Source organism: Copadichromis virginalis, linkage group LG1 (genome assembly GCF_057382275.1).
Source record: "Copadichromis virginalis isolate Kocher_CV1m ecotype Utaka linkage group LG1, C_Virginalis_male_GT1.1, whole genome shotgun sequence".
NCBI lineage: Eukaryota > Metazoa > Chordata > Actinopteri > Cichliformes > Cichlidae > Copadichromis > Copadichromis virginalis.
In genome coordinates this window covers 3,801,261-3,814,602 of record NC_140618.1, presented here as the reverse complement: position 1 = coordinate 3,814,602, position 13,342 = coordinate 3,801,261, and the positions used below count along the sequence as shown (strand labels likewise).

At 42.8% G+C, this 13,342-nt stretch overlaps 1 protein-coding gene across 1 annotated transcript in view; it reads left to right on the top strand.

Moving 5' to 3' along the window:
* Positions 1-2,615: 2,615 nt before the first annotated feature.
* Positions 2,616-13,342, top strand: part of hsd11b2 (hydroxysteroid (11-beta) dehydrogenase 2) — a 32,162-nt gene continuing 21,435 nt past the window's right edge. The window contains exon 1 of the mRNA XM_085478451.1: positions 2,616-3,122. Coding sequence (XP_085334577.1) covers positions 2,843-3,122 — 280 coding nt within the window. The 5' untranslated portion in view covers positions 2,616-2,842. The remainder of the gene's footprint in view (positions 3,123-13,342) is intronic.

Sequence of the window (13,342 nt, the reverse complement as noted above, 5' to 3'; positions counted from 1 at the left end):
ACCACCTAAGGCCAGCAGCACCTGCTGTTTGTGGAGAAAGTAAATTTACTGTTGACTTTTCCATAAATTCTTGGAAGCAGCAGCTCACCTGAGATGACGCGTGCCATCGTGCTGTCTTTAAAACGTTTACAGGTCCAACAGGTTCTGGAAGAATACAATAATAAGCTTTATTTATAAAGATCACAAAGTGATTTACAGCATGTCCAGATAAAACAAATCAGCACAATAAAACCTGATAAAAATCAAACTTCTAAAGGCATGGAAAACAAATAACCAAATTTCCCATCATCCTGTTCTCATATCAAATTCGTCTTCCTGAATTCTAGCTAATATTGTGATAAATAACCAAAACAAAACAAGTCTGATCGTAGAAATGTTACACAAGAATTTAAAAAGTGGCTACTCAGCATGTTAGATGTGAACACACGTGGGTTCAGAGAAGACCTAAACCGCTTTGATCAGATTAAAAGAAAAAGCAAAAACAAACCTAGAGCTCCGAGACCAGCCCCGTCTCGTACAAATAACAAACCAAATTATTTGATGTCTTTCAGCAATACATTTATTCCTGTGTGTGCATGTTCAGTCCTTGAATGAGGTCCCTTGGCTGCAGCCCTGACACTGATGTGTAATTTACAGTTGTAGAAATAATGGATGAATTCATGTCAGCGTCCATCAGAGTACTTTCTTGGAAATGTATCACTTCTTTTTCAGAAATCATGAGCACAGTTGTCTGGAAATTAGTGTTACCCAATGCAATATACAAATGAAATCAATGACAGCATAAAAAGGGAAGCTTGATGGAAAAGAGAACAAAGTTAGTGTGAGCCGAAATAGTAAATTATGTAGAATTTGGCTCTTTGGAGCCAAAACAGAAGGAAATAAAAGAAAAGCTTCAGCATGCACTCTTTAGTGATGTTAGCTAAACAGCAAAAATTGCAACTTGTACTTTCCAGTTCTTATTCTATAAGTAATTTGGCCTCACTGGCCAGATTTAAACTGTGAGAATTTAGACTTTAGAGTAAACCCTGAAAAGACGTCATCAAATCCAGCTTGTCACTTCTTTTAATGTTCAAGCCTCTCGCCCCTGCAGTCAAAGCTCATCCCAGCTGTGTGTGGACTTGTTCTCCGAGTGTGCGATGGGATTTTCTGGCTTCTCCTGCTGTCAAAAACATACCAGGTTAACGCTCCTGTCAAAGTGGCGTCCTCACTCTGAGCCATCCTCAGATCAGCGGCTCTGAGTGCTTCTGCATTTTTTCAAATGATATAGGTTAAAGGCTTGGTTGGAGTTAGACAAAGGACAAAATACACTTTATTTTCTTTCAGCTCATCATTAAGAGCCAAACGTCAAACAAATGCAACGGCGCAAGAGTTAAGGGGTCGGCATTTGGCTGTTGCTCAACAGCTGTTAATCAGAGAACAGCCCAGCTCCCCTCTTTGTCCCTGGCTGGGAGTGTCAAGCACCAAATTGAAATGAGTCGAGAAAGTTGTTTCTGAGCCAAGTTTCAGTCAGAAGAAAGCCCAACAGTTCCAAGTCTCCTTTGTCTGGTCAATCTCAGCCGGCGCAACTGGAGCAGGTCGCGTTAACTGTTCGATGAGCAAACGTCGACCCATAAAAAGGAATATCCTGCATCCATTACTCAAAGGTATATAGGCATCATTACAGTGCAAATACAAATACAGCGATGCAAAGAACTTAAAGGAGACGAGAGAGGTGCAGGGGGGTGCTGGTGCTTGTTTGAAGGTTTCGATTTTTAAAAAAGAAAATGTGTTTTTTGCATGATGTGCGGCAGTGTGACAAAGTAACTCCAACTGGAGCTTTTGTGTTGACCTTTAAGAGTGCAGTGCAGTCGTTATTGACGTCACTAAATTCGATTCATCAATACACTAATCGGTAATCTGTCTCAGTCTTCTGATGAGCTCCATGTGGCGCTGTAATGACCTCATACAAATTTCAACATAAAGTTCAAGCACAAAAGTTCATTCTTAAACCACTGAGCCCAACATAAGGTCTGCTTACTGGTTTTTCCTGAACACCGGGCGCTCAGAGCTCTGGAATTGGGATTTTATTTGTTTGTCTTTTTTTTAAACAGTGAATGAGATTTTAATGCGAGCTGTCAGTCGAACAAAGGACTCAGTCTGTCCGCTGAGTGAAAACCTTGTATCTCCACTTCTGGCAGTTTTCCTGCTTTCAGATCAGCTGCTGCACAAGTCAAGGTCACATTCTGACCTGTGAAACTCATAAAAACATTATCAGTAGAAACAGAGAAGTCATATAAGACATGACGTTTCCCGCGCCGTGTGTGTGTGTGTCAGGTTTGTGCTTTGTTTTTATTTTTATGTTAATATTGCATAAAAACTTTGATAAATGATCAGGTAATTCACACTCATGATTGTTCTTGAGCCAAACTTGCTCTCTCAGTGTGTGTGTGTGTGTGTGTGTGTGTGTGTGTGTGTGTGTGTGTGTGTGTGTGTGTGTGTGTGTGTGTGTGTGTGTGTGTGTGCACGCGCGTGTGTGGGCTGCAGATTAGATGCAGGGCTACAGCCTTTAGTCCCTCCTCCTTCCCCTGCAGATCTCTATATATACAGTGAGTGAGAGAAGCAGCCGAAGAGCTCTGTACCGGCTGCTCGTCAGAACACAGAGTGTGAGAGGGAGTGTGTACAGCAGAGAGGGAGAGCAACAAATAGACACACACTCAGACTGAGTTACTATCTGACAGAGGGGACAGCACGCTCTTGTTTCTTTAAACTTCAAACTTGCAGCTGCAGGAAAGAAGGACAGACAGGTAAAAATTAGGCAGACAGGTAGAACAGGTGAAAAAGCCACTCATACTCTCCTTCAGTGATGGAAGACTACACTCTCCCCTTCTGGATTTACCTGGCCATTGTGACTGTGTTCATCGGCGGAGCCATGAAGAAGATCTTGGCGTCCCACCTGAACACCACCTCCACCGTGGTGGCCTGGCTGGGGGCCACCGTGCTGGTGGAGAGGCTGTGGGCGTTCTGCCTACCGGCCATGCTGCTCCCGGTGCTATTTGGCATCACCTTCTGCATCTACTATGCAACCAAGACCAGCCAGCCACGAGCCATGCTGCCTGCCCACGGCAAAGCCGTAATCATCACAGGTAAGAGGAGGCACTGCCCACTCATTCGGGTGTTTTATCGACACTAGAAATCAGACGTTTGTGTATTTATTCTGGGTTGGGTCTTATTTTCACAACAGCGTGTGTATGCAGTCTTTTTAGTTGTTGTCAGTTGTGCACTTTAGGTGAAATCCTCCTAATTTCTCCTCAATGATAAGGGTTTCTGTCAGATTTAGGATCCTGGGTGTCGGGAAGATGGAGAACTGGTTGCTCCAAAAGCATGAAAACCAACAATCTTTGCTTGAAAACAAGCAAACTTTGTAAATTTCTGAAAAGTGCATCATCAGATTTTGCTCAAACTTGTTTTGAGTTTATCAACGTATCTATCAGCAGGAGCATGTAATTTAAGATATGCTTATTTTACCCCGAGAAAAATCTGTCCTGAAATTACAGTACATCGGTGTTCTCTGTCTAAAATAAACCTCAAGCTGGCAGGAATCCCAAAGCTTATAAAGATCCCTGATCCTGTAATTTGCAGTTAGAATTTCATGCAAGCATGCAAAAGCAGAGCAGAAAAATATTAAATGCAGCCTTAAAACTTAATATTATACTGTTTTCAACAGAGCCTCTGAGGGGAAGGGTAGAGGCGAGCAGGCTTTCAGAGGTGAAAAGGAGAAGTTTTGTAATCTTTAGTGTGACTGTAAATGATCACAGACGTGGTGAGGTCCCGGTGTACTGAGCCCTCTTTAAAAACCATTCGAATCACCGCTCGGATCAAGGAGGTGATCTGATCCCAAAGGAAAACAGTGTGTGTTGGCTCTCTGTTTGTGTGTGTGACAGGGAATAAACTTTATGCACAATGAGCGCCTGCAGGGAGGGGGTGGGGGAGTGTGGTGGTCAAATGGGATTTCCCTTCACAATAAAAGTCAGCGTATAAGGGAAACGTCAGCGGTGTGTTTGCTGATCACAGATGACTGTTTTTGCTGCGCTCTCTGTTATCTGAGCACTGTGGAGTGAGTCTAATAGAAGACTTATATTCATGGGTTTGTGTGTGTGTGTGTGTGTGTGTGTGTGTGTGTGTGTGTGTGTGTGTGTGTGTGTGTGTGTGTGTGTGTGTGTGTGCTGACCTCCGTCTCCATGCAGCCTTAATCACACTTTTGTTGGCTGACATCCAGCTGGCCCAGGCCTCTTTGTGTCATAGTTAACGAGATAATCAGATCTACAGATTAATGCGTCACTTTAATCACACCACGCTTTGCTTTTGTGTAACTGTACTCTCCTGTAATCTCCGTAGAAGCACACATATAGTGGAAACTTTCCCAAACTGCTCCTCAGGTAACCCTGAAAGGTAGGAAACAGCCGTTACTGTGGAGACAGAAAGACGCTCAGCCGTTGTGTTAAATTACCTGTTGCTTCCCTGTAAATGTCAAACACAGATCACATTAAAAAATATAATGAAATCTGCCTTGATCTACTGAGAGGGTGTTCATTGTTATTCATTAGTCCTTACCTGTTGTTTTCTTAATTTATTACTTGTTTAGTTCTCCTAGCTTCACATTTGGAGAAGTTAAGCTCAGAAAATAGGCGCGAAGTTTCTTAATTTGGAGCCCAAGTTCTATCGACCAATCACATCCGAGCAGATAAAAAGTGCGTGTGGAGAAAAAACAAGAGGTCACATTTGCAATTTCATAACAGTGACAATGGTAAGTCTCGATAGCAGCCAGTGACATTCACTGCCATCCATCTAATTTCTTTCTAAATAATTATAGGGTGTGTTTATTTTTTATAGCTCACTTGATTAGATTCTATCAAGGCATAAAGTTAAAGGTGTGGTTCCGGCGATGTCTCTTCTAAGTGCCTGCTGAGCTTTCTTAATATTTGACTGACTGTGTTGGAGCCTATGGAGAATTTTAATGCAGTTATCCCCTGGCTTACATAATAACCTGACACTCCAGCCTCTGGCAGTCACTTTTGGCTGCAAACACTTAAGCTTCAAAACCAGACTTCACAGTGGCTACGGTCACTTTTTACAAACAGCTACTGTAATGATAATTTCCCATGACACACAGTTTCTGAGATTTTTTGACATATAAAAAACAGGCTATTACCAACGCACATATTTCCTGTAAGGCAGCACGGTGGTTAGCACTGTTGCCGCACAGCAAGAAGGTCCTGAGTTCAATTCCACCATCAGGCCGGGGTCTTTCTGTGTGGACTTTGCATGTGTTTGCGTGGGTTCCCTCCGGGTACTCCGGCTTCCTCCCACCGTCCAAAGACATGCAGCTTGTGGGTATAGGTTAATTGGATAATTGCCACTAGGTGTGAATGTCAGTGCGAATGGTTGTCTGTCCCTGTGTGTTGGCCCTGCGACAGACTGGCGACCTGTCCAGGGTGTACCCCGCCTCTCGCCCTATGACAGCTGGGATAGGCTCCAGCGCCCCCCGCGACCCTGAAAAGGACAAGCGGAAGCGAATGGATGGATGGATGTTTCCTGTAAGCTGCGCACGATCAAAAACCCAAATACTGGAGCAATTACATAAATACACACAGGTAAAATGCGTCTTGGGAGGTTTTCTGTGTATTTTTCAAACAAATAAAAGTTATGTTAATTATTATCATCCCAAACAAAGTGAAATGTCATTCAGCTGCACAGGATTGGCCCGTATTTCCTGTTATATTTTCTTGCTTTGTGGGGATGTCAGTTTGTTTGCAAACACCTTTACACTTTGAACAAAGGTGTGGTCCAGATCTCTGCCACTCACCTCCCACACAGGAAGGAGTGCTCCTTTGAACGGGAGGAAAAAAATCTAGGTTAAACAAATAAAGCCGTTCACGTTCACGCATTAAACTGCACCGGCACCAGTGAGTATAACACATCACACAGCATCCATCAAGCAGCAGACAGATGTTAGAAAAACAGATGTTAGCCATAAACTGGTCTCGGTGTCAGTCAGTCCACTTCTCTCGTTAAGAGTGAAATGTCTGGATGAACTGGCACAACGTTTGTCTCCAGTATTACTTACCCTACAGGCACAAATGATGGTAGGATACTGGAGGAGCAGAAGTCTGCATGAACAAACTCAAATGAGACGACACCTTTAGGGTGAAAGGATGATGGGGTATTAAACAGCAATAGCAGGAGCAATGAGATGAACTAAAACAATACTCTGACTACTCACCAAAAGACTACCTCTAATAGCAATGAAACAGCCAAAACTCTTAAACCAATTAGTTGGTCTGTGGATTTAATAGATCAATGAATAAAATATTACGTGTTCCTCTAACAGCTAAAAAGTCAGATTCTCACGTCTGTACTAGTCTGATTGTACACATCCGCCATGGCACAGATTCAAAGTAATCCCAAACCAGAACAAACATATCCTGCAGACTAAGCGGTCTGACACCGGAGCTGTAGGGCTTCAGGAGATGGTCTGTTGACATGGCAAGACATAAATCCCTAAGACATGAAGATCACCACAGCACACATGGCCTTTACAAGATACAGCCTCACATCTTTGCACACCAACCACGTTATCCTACTATCAAGTACTTCACACAGATACGGTGCGGAGCTTTATTTGAGATCTGATTACAGCCTGAAAGCTCTCTCACTTACGTGGCCCTTTGAACATTGGCTTCAACCCAGTAGAAGGGGAAATATCTACGAGGAGATTTAAAGCTGGTCCAGATCCCAGATCTCAACCAACAGATCGTTCTTAATTGGCTCTGCCGAAAACTGTTAGGGTCAACGTTTGGTCATTTTGGAAATAAGAGCAGAGGGTGGAACAAAAGGCTGCAGTAAACCTCTTAGAAAGCAAGTTGATTTGTTCTAAACAGAGCCACATTCTTCAAAGGATGAGGGCTGAAGTCACAGGGCTCGGTGACTGGGCAGCGCTGCAGGTTGATGTCCTGCCAACGTGTTAAGGAAACCTCTCAGAGCCTTTAGACTCTTTCAGAGGGAGGGAAGGGAGTCATGGTCAGAACTGCTGATGACGGACACCTTAAGATGGTAAGTTGATGAGAATCTAAGGTTTTCTAAAACGCCTGCAGTAGTCTCCTGCAGGAGATGGCCTAGACCAGGGGTGGGCAATTCCAGGCGTCGAGGGCCGGTACCCGGCAGGTTTTAGATCTCACCTTGGGTCAACACACCTGAATCACATGATTAATTCGTTACCAGGCCTCTAGAGAACTTCAGGACATGTTGAGGAGCTAATTTAGCCATTTAAATCAGCTGTGTTGGTTCAAGGACACATCTAAAATCTGCAGGGACAGCGGCCCTCGTGGCCTGGAGTTGCCCACCCCTGGCCTAGACAAATCCCAGTCCTCTACTAAGTCCAAAGCACCATCTTGCCAGAAGCCCACCAAAATGTAATGGTTTCTTTCATTGCTCGGGCTTCGTCTCTCCAAGTCTGATGAAATTTGATCCTGTTGACAGACAAACACAGCTAAAAACAAACTTGGTTCTGTTAGACACATTTGTATCAGAAGCATGAATGTCTAAACTACACATTTCATCAAACCACTTTCTCCACGTTGAAACAGCTGCGTTCAGTAACTAACAATCAAAATATTTCTGTAGCAAAACCTACATTACATCTATAATCCCTTAACTGTGAGTAATCAGATTTTCTTCCTTCTACTTATTCGATCTTTGCTCTTTTGTATGCCCGTCTTCTTTCATCATTTTATTCATGTTTTTCTCTCTCGTTCTCTGTATTTACTCAATTGTGCTCCATTTTCCTTCATTGTTTTCCATTTCTACATTTTACTTCCTTGTTTCATAGTGCTGTTTCCCTTTTTTGGAATATTTTTCACTTTCCTTTCCCATTTGACTCGTGCACTTTCTTATGCTTCCACCCCTCGTTTCTCCTCCCTCATCTCAGTCACTCGGTTCAACAGAAAGTTCATCAGAGTTCACCTTTTCATAAACGCAGACTTAGAGTTCACCTCATGTCGTAGTCAAGAGTTTTAAAAGTTTTAAAAACTGTTTGCAGCTGCATCCGGGGTGAAGTCTTGTGTAATACGCCTCTGCTTATTAACAGTCTAGAAACCGAGGTTTTGTTATTCAAAGGTTTGATTCTGCAAGCTTTGCAGTCTTGACCTCTGCTTACAGTTGGACAATTGCATTGATGAAGCAATGGCAACCTTCATCATGTCCTCACGTCGAGTTCACACACAGAAAACTTTTCTTTCACGCAGTCAGGCAAATAATAGCAGGATATTAGAAAACATTGCTCAATGTTTGCACCAAAAGCATTTTGTTCATAAAAACACCACAGAAGGCAAGGAGTGAAAAAACCGTGTTCACTGATTCCACATCAACAGGAACAGTAAGTGAAACGTGGAGTCTCATTGTCAGCTTGGTCAGCAGAAACCAAAATGTCTTCAAACCCAGAAAGCTAAATCATAGATTTAAACTGTAGTGCAGTTTCCAGACAAATTCAATTTCTCAAGCTGAATCTTGATAAGATGACATGGAATATTTTCATTTGTAAACATGCAACCCTAGAATTTCATCTTGGATCCTTAAAACCTCTCTGTGAATCATAACAGAAGTATGCTTTAGACCTTTTAGTCCAAAAAGTCTAAAAGAAGATTGGAAACCACTGCATTCTCCCAAATGGTCCATAGAACTTCATAAAATACCCTTAAACATCTCTACAACCTCTGCGGAGACACCAATCATATTTCTCGTTTGCTCGTCCTAGAAGCTCCTGTGAGTTTCTTGAACTCTCGTGGTTACATTCCTGGGTTATTCCCTGTGTTAACGATGAAGTTCTCTGAACACAGATATTAGGTGTGAATGTGATATTACGACAGTTCTGATCACTTCCAGGTGTATCTCACAGCTGATTTATAGACCCCCATGACCTTCCAAGTCCAGCAAAAGGGAGAAATAGAAATCCTCAGACACATTTCTTTCACACCTCTTTAAACTTTTTCATGAAGCTCTAAACACTAAGCGATGGCTCACATTTCTTAGTTCAGCACAGACATTGGCTGTCACCCTTTTTCACTAACAGTGTTGTAACATCACAATCCTGACTTTTTCATCCCACATCTGTAACTTTTTGGGGTCATTTTTTAACCTCGTTTGATTGATGGCAGTCTTTGTATCCTATAACGTTTTCTGTCTGCAGGGTGTTATATTAACCAAAGGAGATTCCCCAGTACAGGAAAAATTGCCTTGGTAATCAAAGAAAAACGTTTTTCTTTCCCTTTTCCCCTTGATTAAAAGGGGAAAACAGTTGGAGGGTTTTTGGGGGGGTTTGTTTCTTTTTACAAAGACATATTATTACTTCTCTCCAAACCACAGGGTTAAGTTTAGGATTGCGAGCTGGTGTTGGGGTCTTCACTGATGATCACTTAGACCTCAGACTTCATGAGTGATTCGTGGTATTTTTGTCTTTTTCTTGGGAAGAACATTTGCCACACACTGTGCAAGTTTAATATCAACAAATTAAAATTTTAGTGGTTTTATGTGAGTTAGCTCTCCTGTCGGTGGCAGTTAGATTAGATTAGATTAGATTAGATAGAACTTTATTAATCCCTCGGGTGGGTTCCTCTGGGAAATTCGATTTCCAAAAAAGCACAGCACCGACAGAAGTTACAGAGTTACAGAATATTATATATATATATATATAATACACACACACACACACACATATATAAATACAGAGACAATATAAATAAAATATACAAAGGGGATAAATAGAATAAATAGGAATAAAAATAAAAATACAAGTGAATTGCACATTTCAAGTATTGAGTCTATTGCACTGTTGACTATTTACAAAAGTATTGCACAAAAGGTATTGCACAGTGAGGTGAAGAGGCACTACAGCTTAGTTGTTCCCCCCTCCTTTGTCCTCCTGTTTCCCCTCCCTCTCCCCTCCAGGGAGGAGTTAAACAGTCTGATGGCGTGTGGGACAAAGGACAAAGTTATTTAGGTCTCTACAAAGTGTCTTTTCGACCTTATTCATATTTGTTCTTCTCTGTCTCTGCACACATTGTTTTCTTAACCTCAGGAGCCTCTCAGAGCCTCAGCCATAAATTGCAGCGCTGCTCCCCTTTAGACCTGGAGCCTCTTTTCTGCAATACCGCAGTCACATATTCACCTCAAAACCTCTGACCACAAACACAAACATTTTTTTATTCCTACGTATTCGTTTTTGCCCTGATCATATCTCAAACGGTGTCACTACCTTGACGTACGAATCATGACAAAGCAAACCAAACAAACCATCTCAAATACGTTTTCCACCACAGCATGGTGCAACAAACAACAGGACTTACTGTTTCTGTAAATGTGGTTTCTCCTGTCGCTGTCCTTTGGCCATCAACCAAGAATCTGCAGCTCCCGGGGAACCTGAAGATGAATAGGATCATACGACGATTTGAGCGGACATATCAAATTAATTGTGTTATGTAAGGGGAAGGGGATCAGGGTCAGACAAACTTGTTTGTTCTTTGACGTGGCTAACACAGAAAGTGTTAAGCTGGGCTCAGCTTTTTCAGCACTGTAATGACGTGGTGAATTTTTCATTAGTCAGGCTTCCGCGTCTGCAGTCACACACTCGGTATACCGAGGATAGACCAGCGCATTAACAGGCGTGCTTTTCTTCTCTGCTCTTTGAGATGAAAATGCTCTTTAGGGGGGAAAACAAATTGGATGAATTCAGAATTTCACCAAAAAACAACAAAGATGAAGTACTTTAAATCTGCACACAGTATAGTTCCTTTTGAGACCCTCGGCTGTGTGTGGTGGCCCTTTGACTCAAGACTCAAGAGCTGGTCTCCTGGCCTTATGTCAATTTTGTTTGAGTCTGAGAGCTAAAAGACATCACAGCATGAAACCGGCTCCCCCTCCCCACATTCCCCTCTGTTATCAGATATCAAGCTGCTCACAATAACAAAGCACAGCTCAAAATATCCTGGCAGTTGAACAGCAAGTGGAACTCAGCAGAAAGCGTTTGCAGCTATGAATCAGGTGTTTCTGCAGCGTGGAGCAGAGCTGAGGTATTTATTTCACTCTCACTCAGCGGCTTTTTTCTCAGGACGTGACTCTGGAAATCCTCCAAGGACACGGATAGAAACAACTTGCCAACGCCTCGACACTCTCGCCAGCAGAGCTCTTTCAGACACCCGCTGCACAAAAGAACAAACAGAACAGCGAGTACCGCTGTGGATCAGGTTGTAGGACCAGGACGTCTGGGAAACTGGGCAAGCTGCGGGGTACGTGACAGATCCCCACGGTGGCTGTTTCTGAGGGACACTGCAGTCCTGCTGGAGGAACATATGTGGGTGTGTGAACACAACGGCTCTGCGGTTGGTTCCTCATAAAGTTTGAGGAAAAATAACAGCTCGCTCCACTGATCAGGGAATGAATGAATTCAGGAATCTGTTAATTATTATTGACTAATTACTTAGTTTAAAAATGCAGTGAAACAGTTCCAAGAGCGTCTGAGACCGCATGCCTCTGCCAAGGCTGAAAACTCCTTTCACACCATGCATGTGTTAATGCCTAATCTTAGCCCAGATAACAGTAAGATTACTGTGTAATGATTAGGTTCACGCATTAACAAAGAACTTTGTGTTTGAGTCGATCTTTTGTCAGATTCTGTTCGAAATGAAAACTCTGCATTTGTGAGCTACACCTGAAGGACTGGATGGAGGAAGTGCAGGGTGCAATGCTGTGACACCAGAAACCAGGTTCACACCCAGACTCTTGCCTGTGGCTGAGCCAACAAAAGCTCTTTTGTGCAGGTTTAGGTACTTTTCAGGACCTGAAACAGGATCTGAGCAGAACCAGGAAGCCGTCATAATGCTGCAGGTAGTACAGGTGGAGCCTGGAGTCAGGAACAGACTGTCAGACACAAGACATGAAAACTTATCCCTAACCTGGCGGCGGTGTCTCACACGTGTTTCTCTGTAAGCGTCTGAGTGGTCATTTTGCCTGTTTTGTAATGTTTTGTGTTTCCAACAAGAACAGTTAACAGATGAAGGTTCTGGTTCGGGGGCCATGAGCTGCGTGACTAGAGTCCCAGATTAGATATTGTGCTAGAACACTGTGTGATATTTTGCTGAAAGTATCATGTATTTATAACATAGGTATATATGATTTATATAAAGCAACTTTTTGGAGTCAAAGTCACATAAACCAAAACCAGTGTTTGCTTTCTTTTTTTCTTCAGAGGCAAAGACAAGTGCATCTCGTTTTCTTTTTCGTTGGCTCTGCAGCTTGACGTTAACAGTAAAAGAGAGATACTCCCATACAGCTTATGACAAAATTTGATCCGAAGTGATTGATGGCCCTAATCATAACCTTTTGACCTCCCCCCTCCGGAAGCGCGCCATCTGTCGCTAAGCGTGTCGAATTGCATCCGGAGAAGGGAGGGGGGAAACCTCCGGAAGCGCGCCATCTGTTGTTGGGAAAAAAAAAGTTTTTAGAGGGAGGGAGTGCAGCGGGGGAGGAGAATAAAAAAGCAGAGAGGTGGAGTCCGTCACAATTTCTAAGGCACAGACGCAAGATGGATTTCCTTCTGCAGCCCAGCAGCGTTCCTGTGTCCGATGAGATCTGCTCTCCCAAAGAAGAAGGCTTTGAATATGACATATTCAAATACAGCATATTTACTATGGAAGGCCTCGATCCGGACCTTATGACCCTACCGGAAATACTCCGGAAGTGTCTAGTCATTTTCAGACCTGATGCGTCATGTTCCCTAAGCATGAGGGGAGGGGTATGGTTCCTGAAGCACAGCGGTGATGCAGCAGATGATTCTGTGATGTATAGAGAGACAGAGCGGCAGTTAGTTTTCCGCAAACTCATAGTTTGAATTCTGTTTCGATATTATGACAATTTTCTCTGTTTTTTACAATAGCGGGTGTAATTTTACTTTCTTAAGCTGCACCGGCGTTTGTAATGGGAATAAAGAGTGACTTCCTGTAGAGATTTCAATAGTATTTTATTTTCCTATAATACAGACGCTGTAAAAAACCTTTAAGATACACCATAGCTTGTGATGAAAAGAAGAACTTTCTATCCGCTTGTAACCTACAGGCTGCCTATGTGTAAAAAATGAATAAATATCCCTTAGTGAATACTACTTTTCCTTTTGAGAGACTGAAAAACAAACCATAATTGCCGCGACAGGCGATCTTGTTTCACACACACACACACACACACACACACACACACACACACACACACACACACACACACCGCGGGTCAAGGAGGAGTGAGACAGCAGATATCAGTTTTT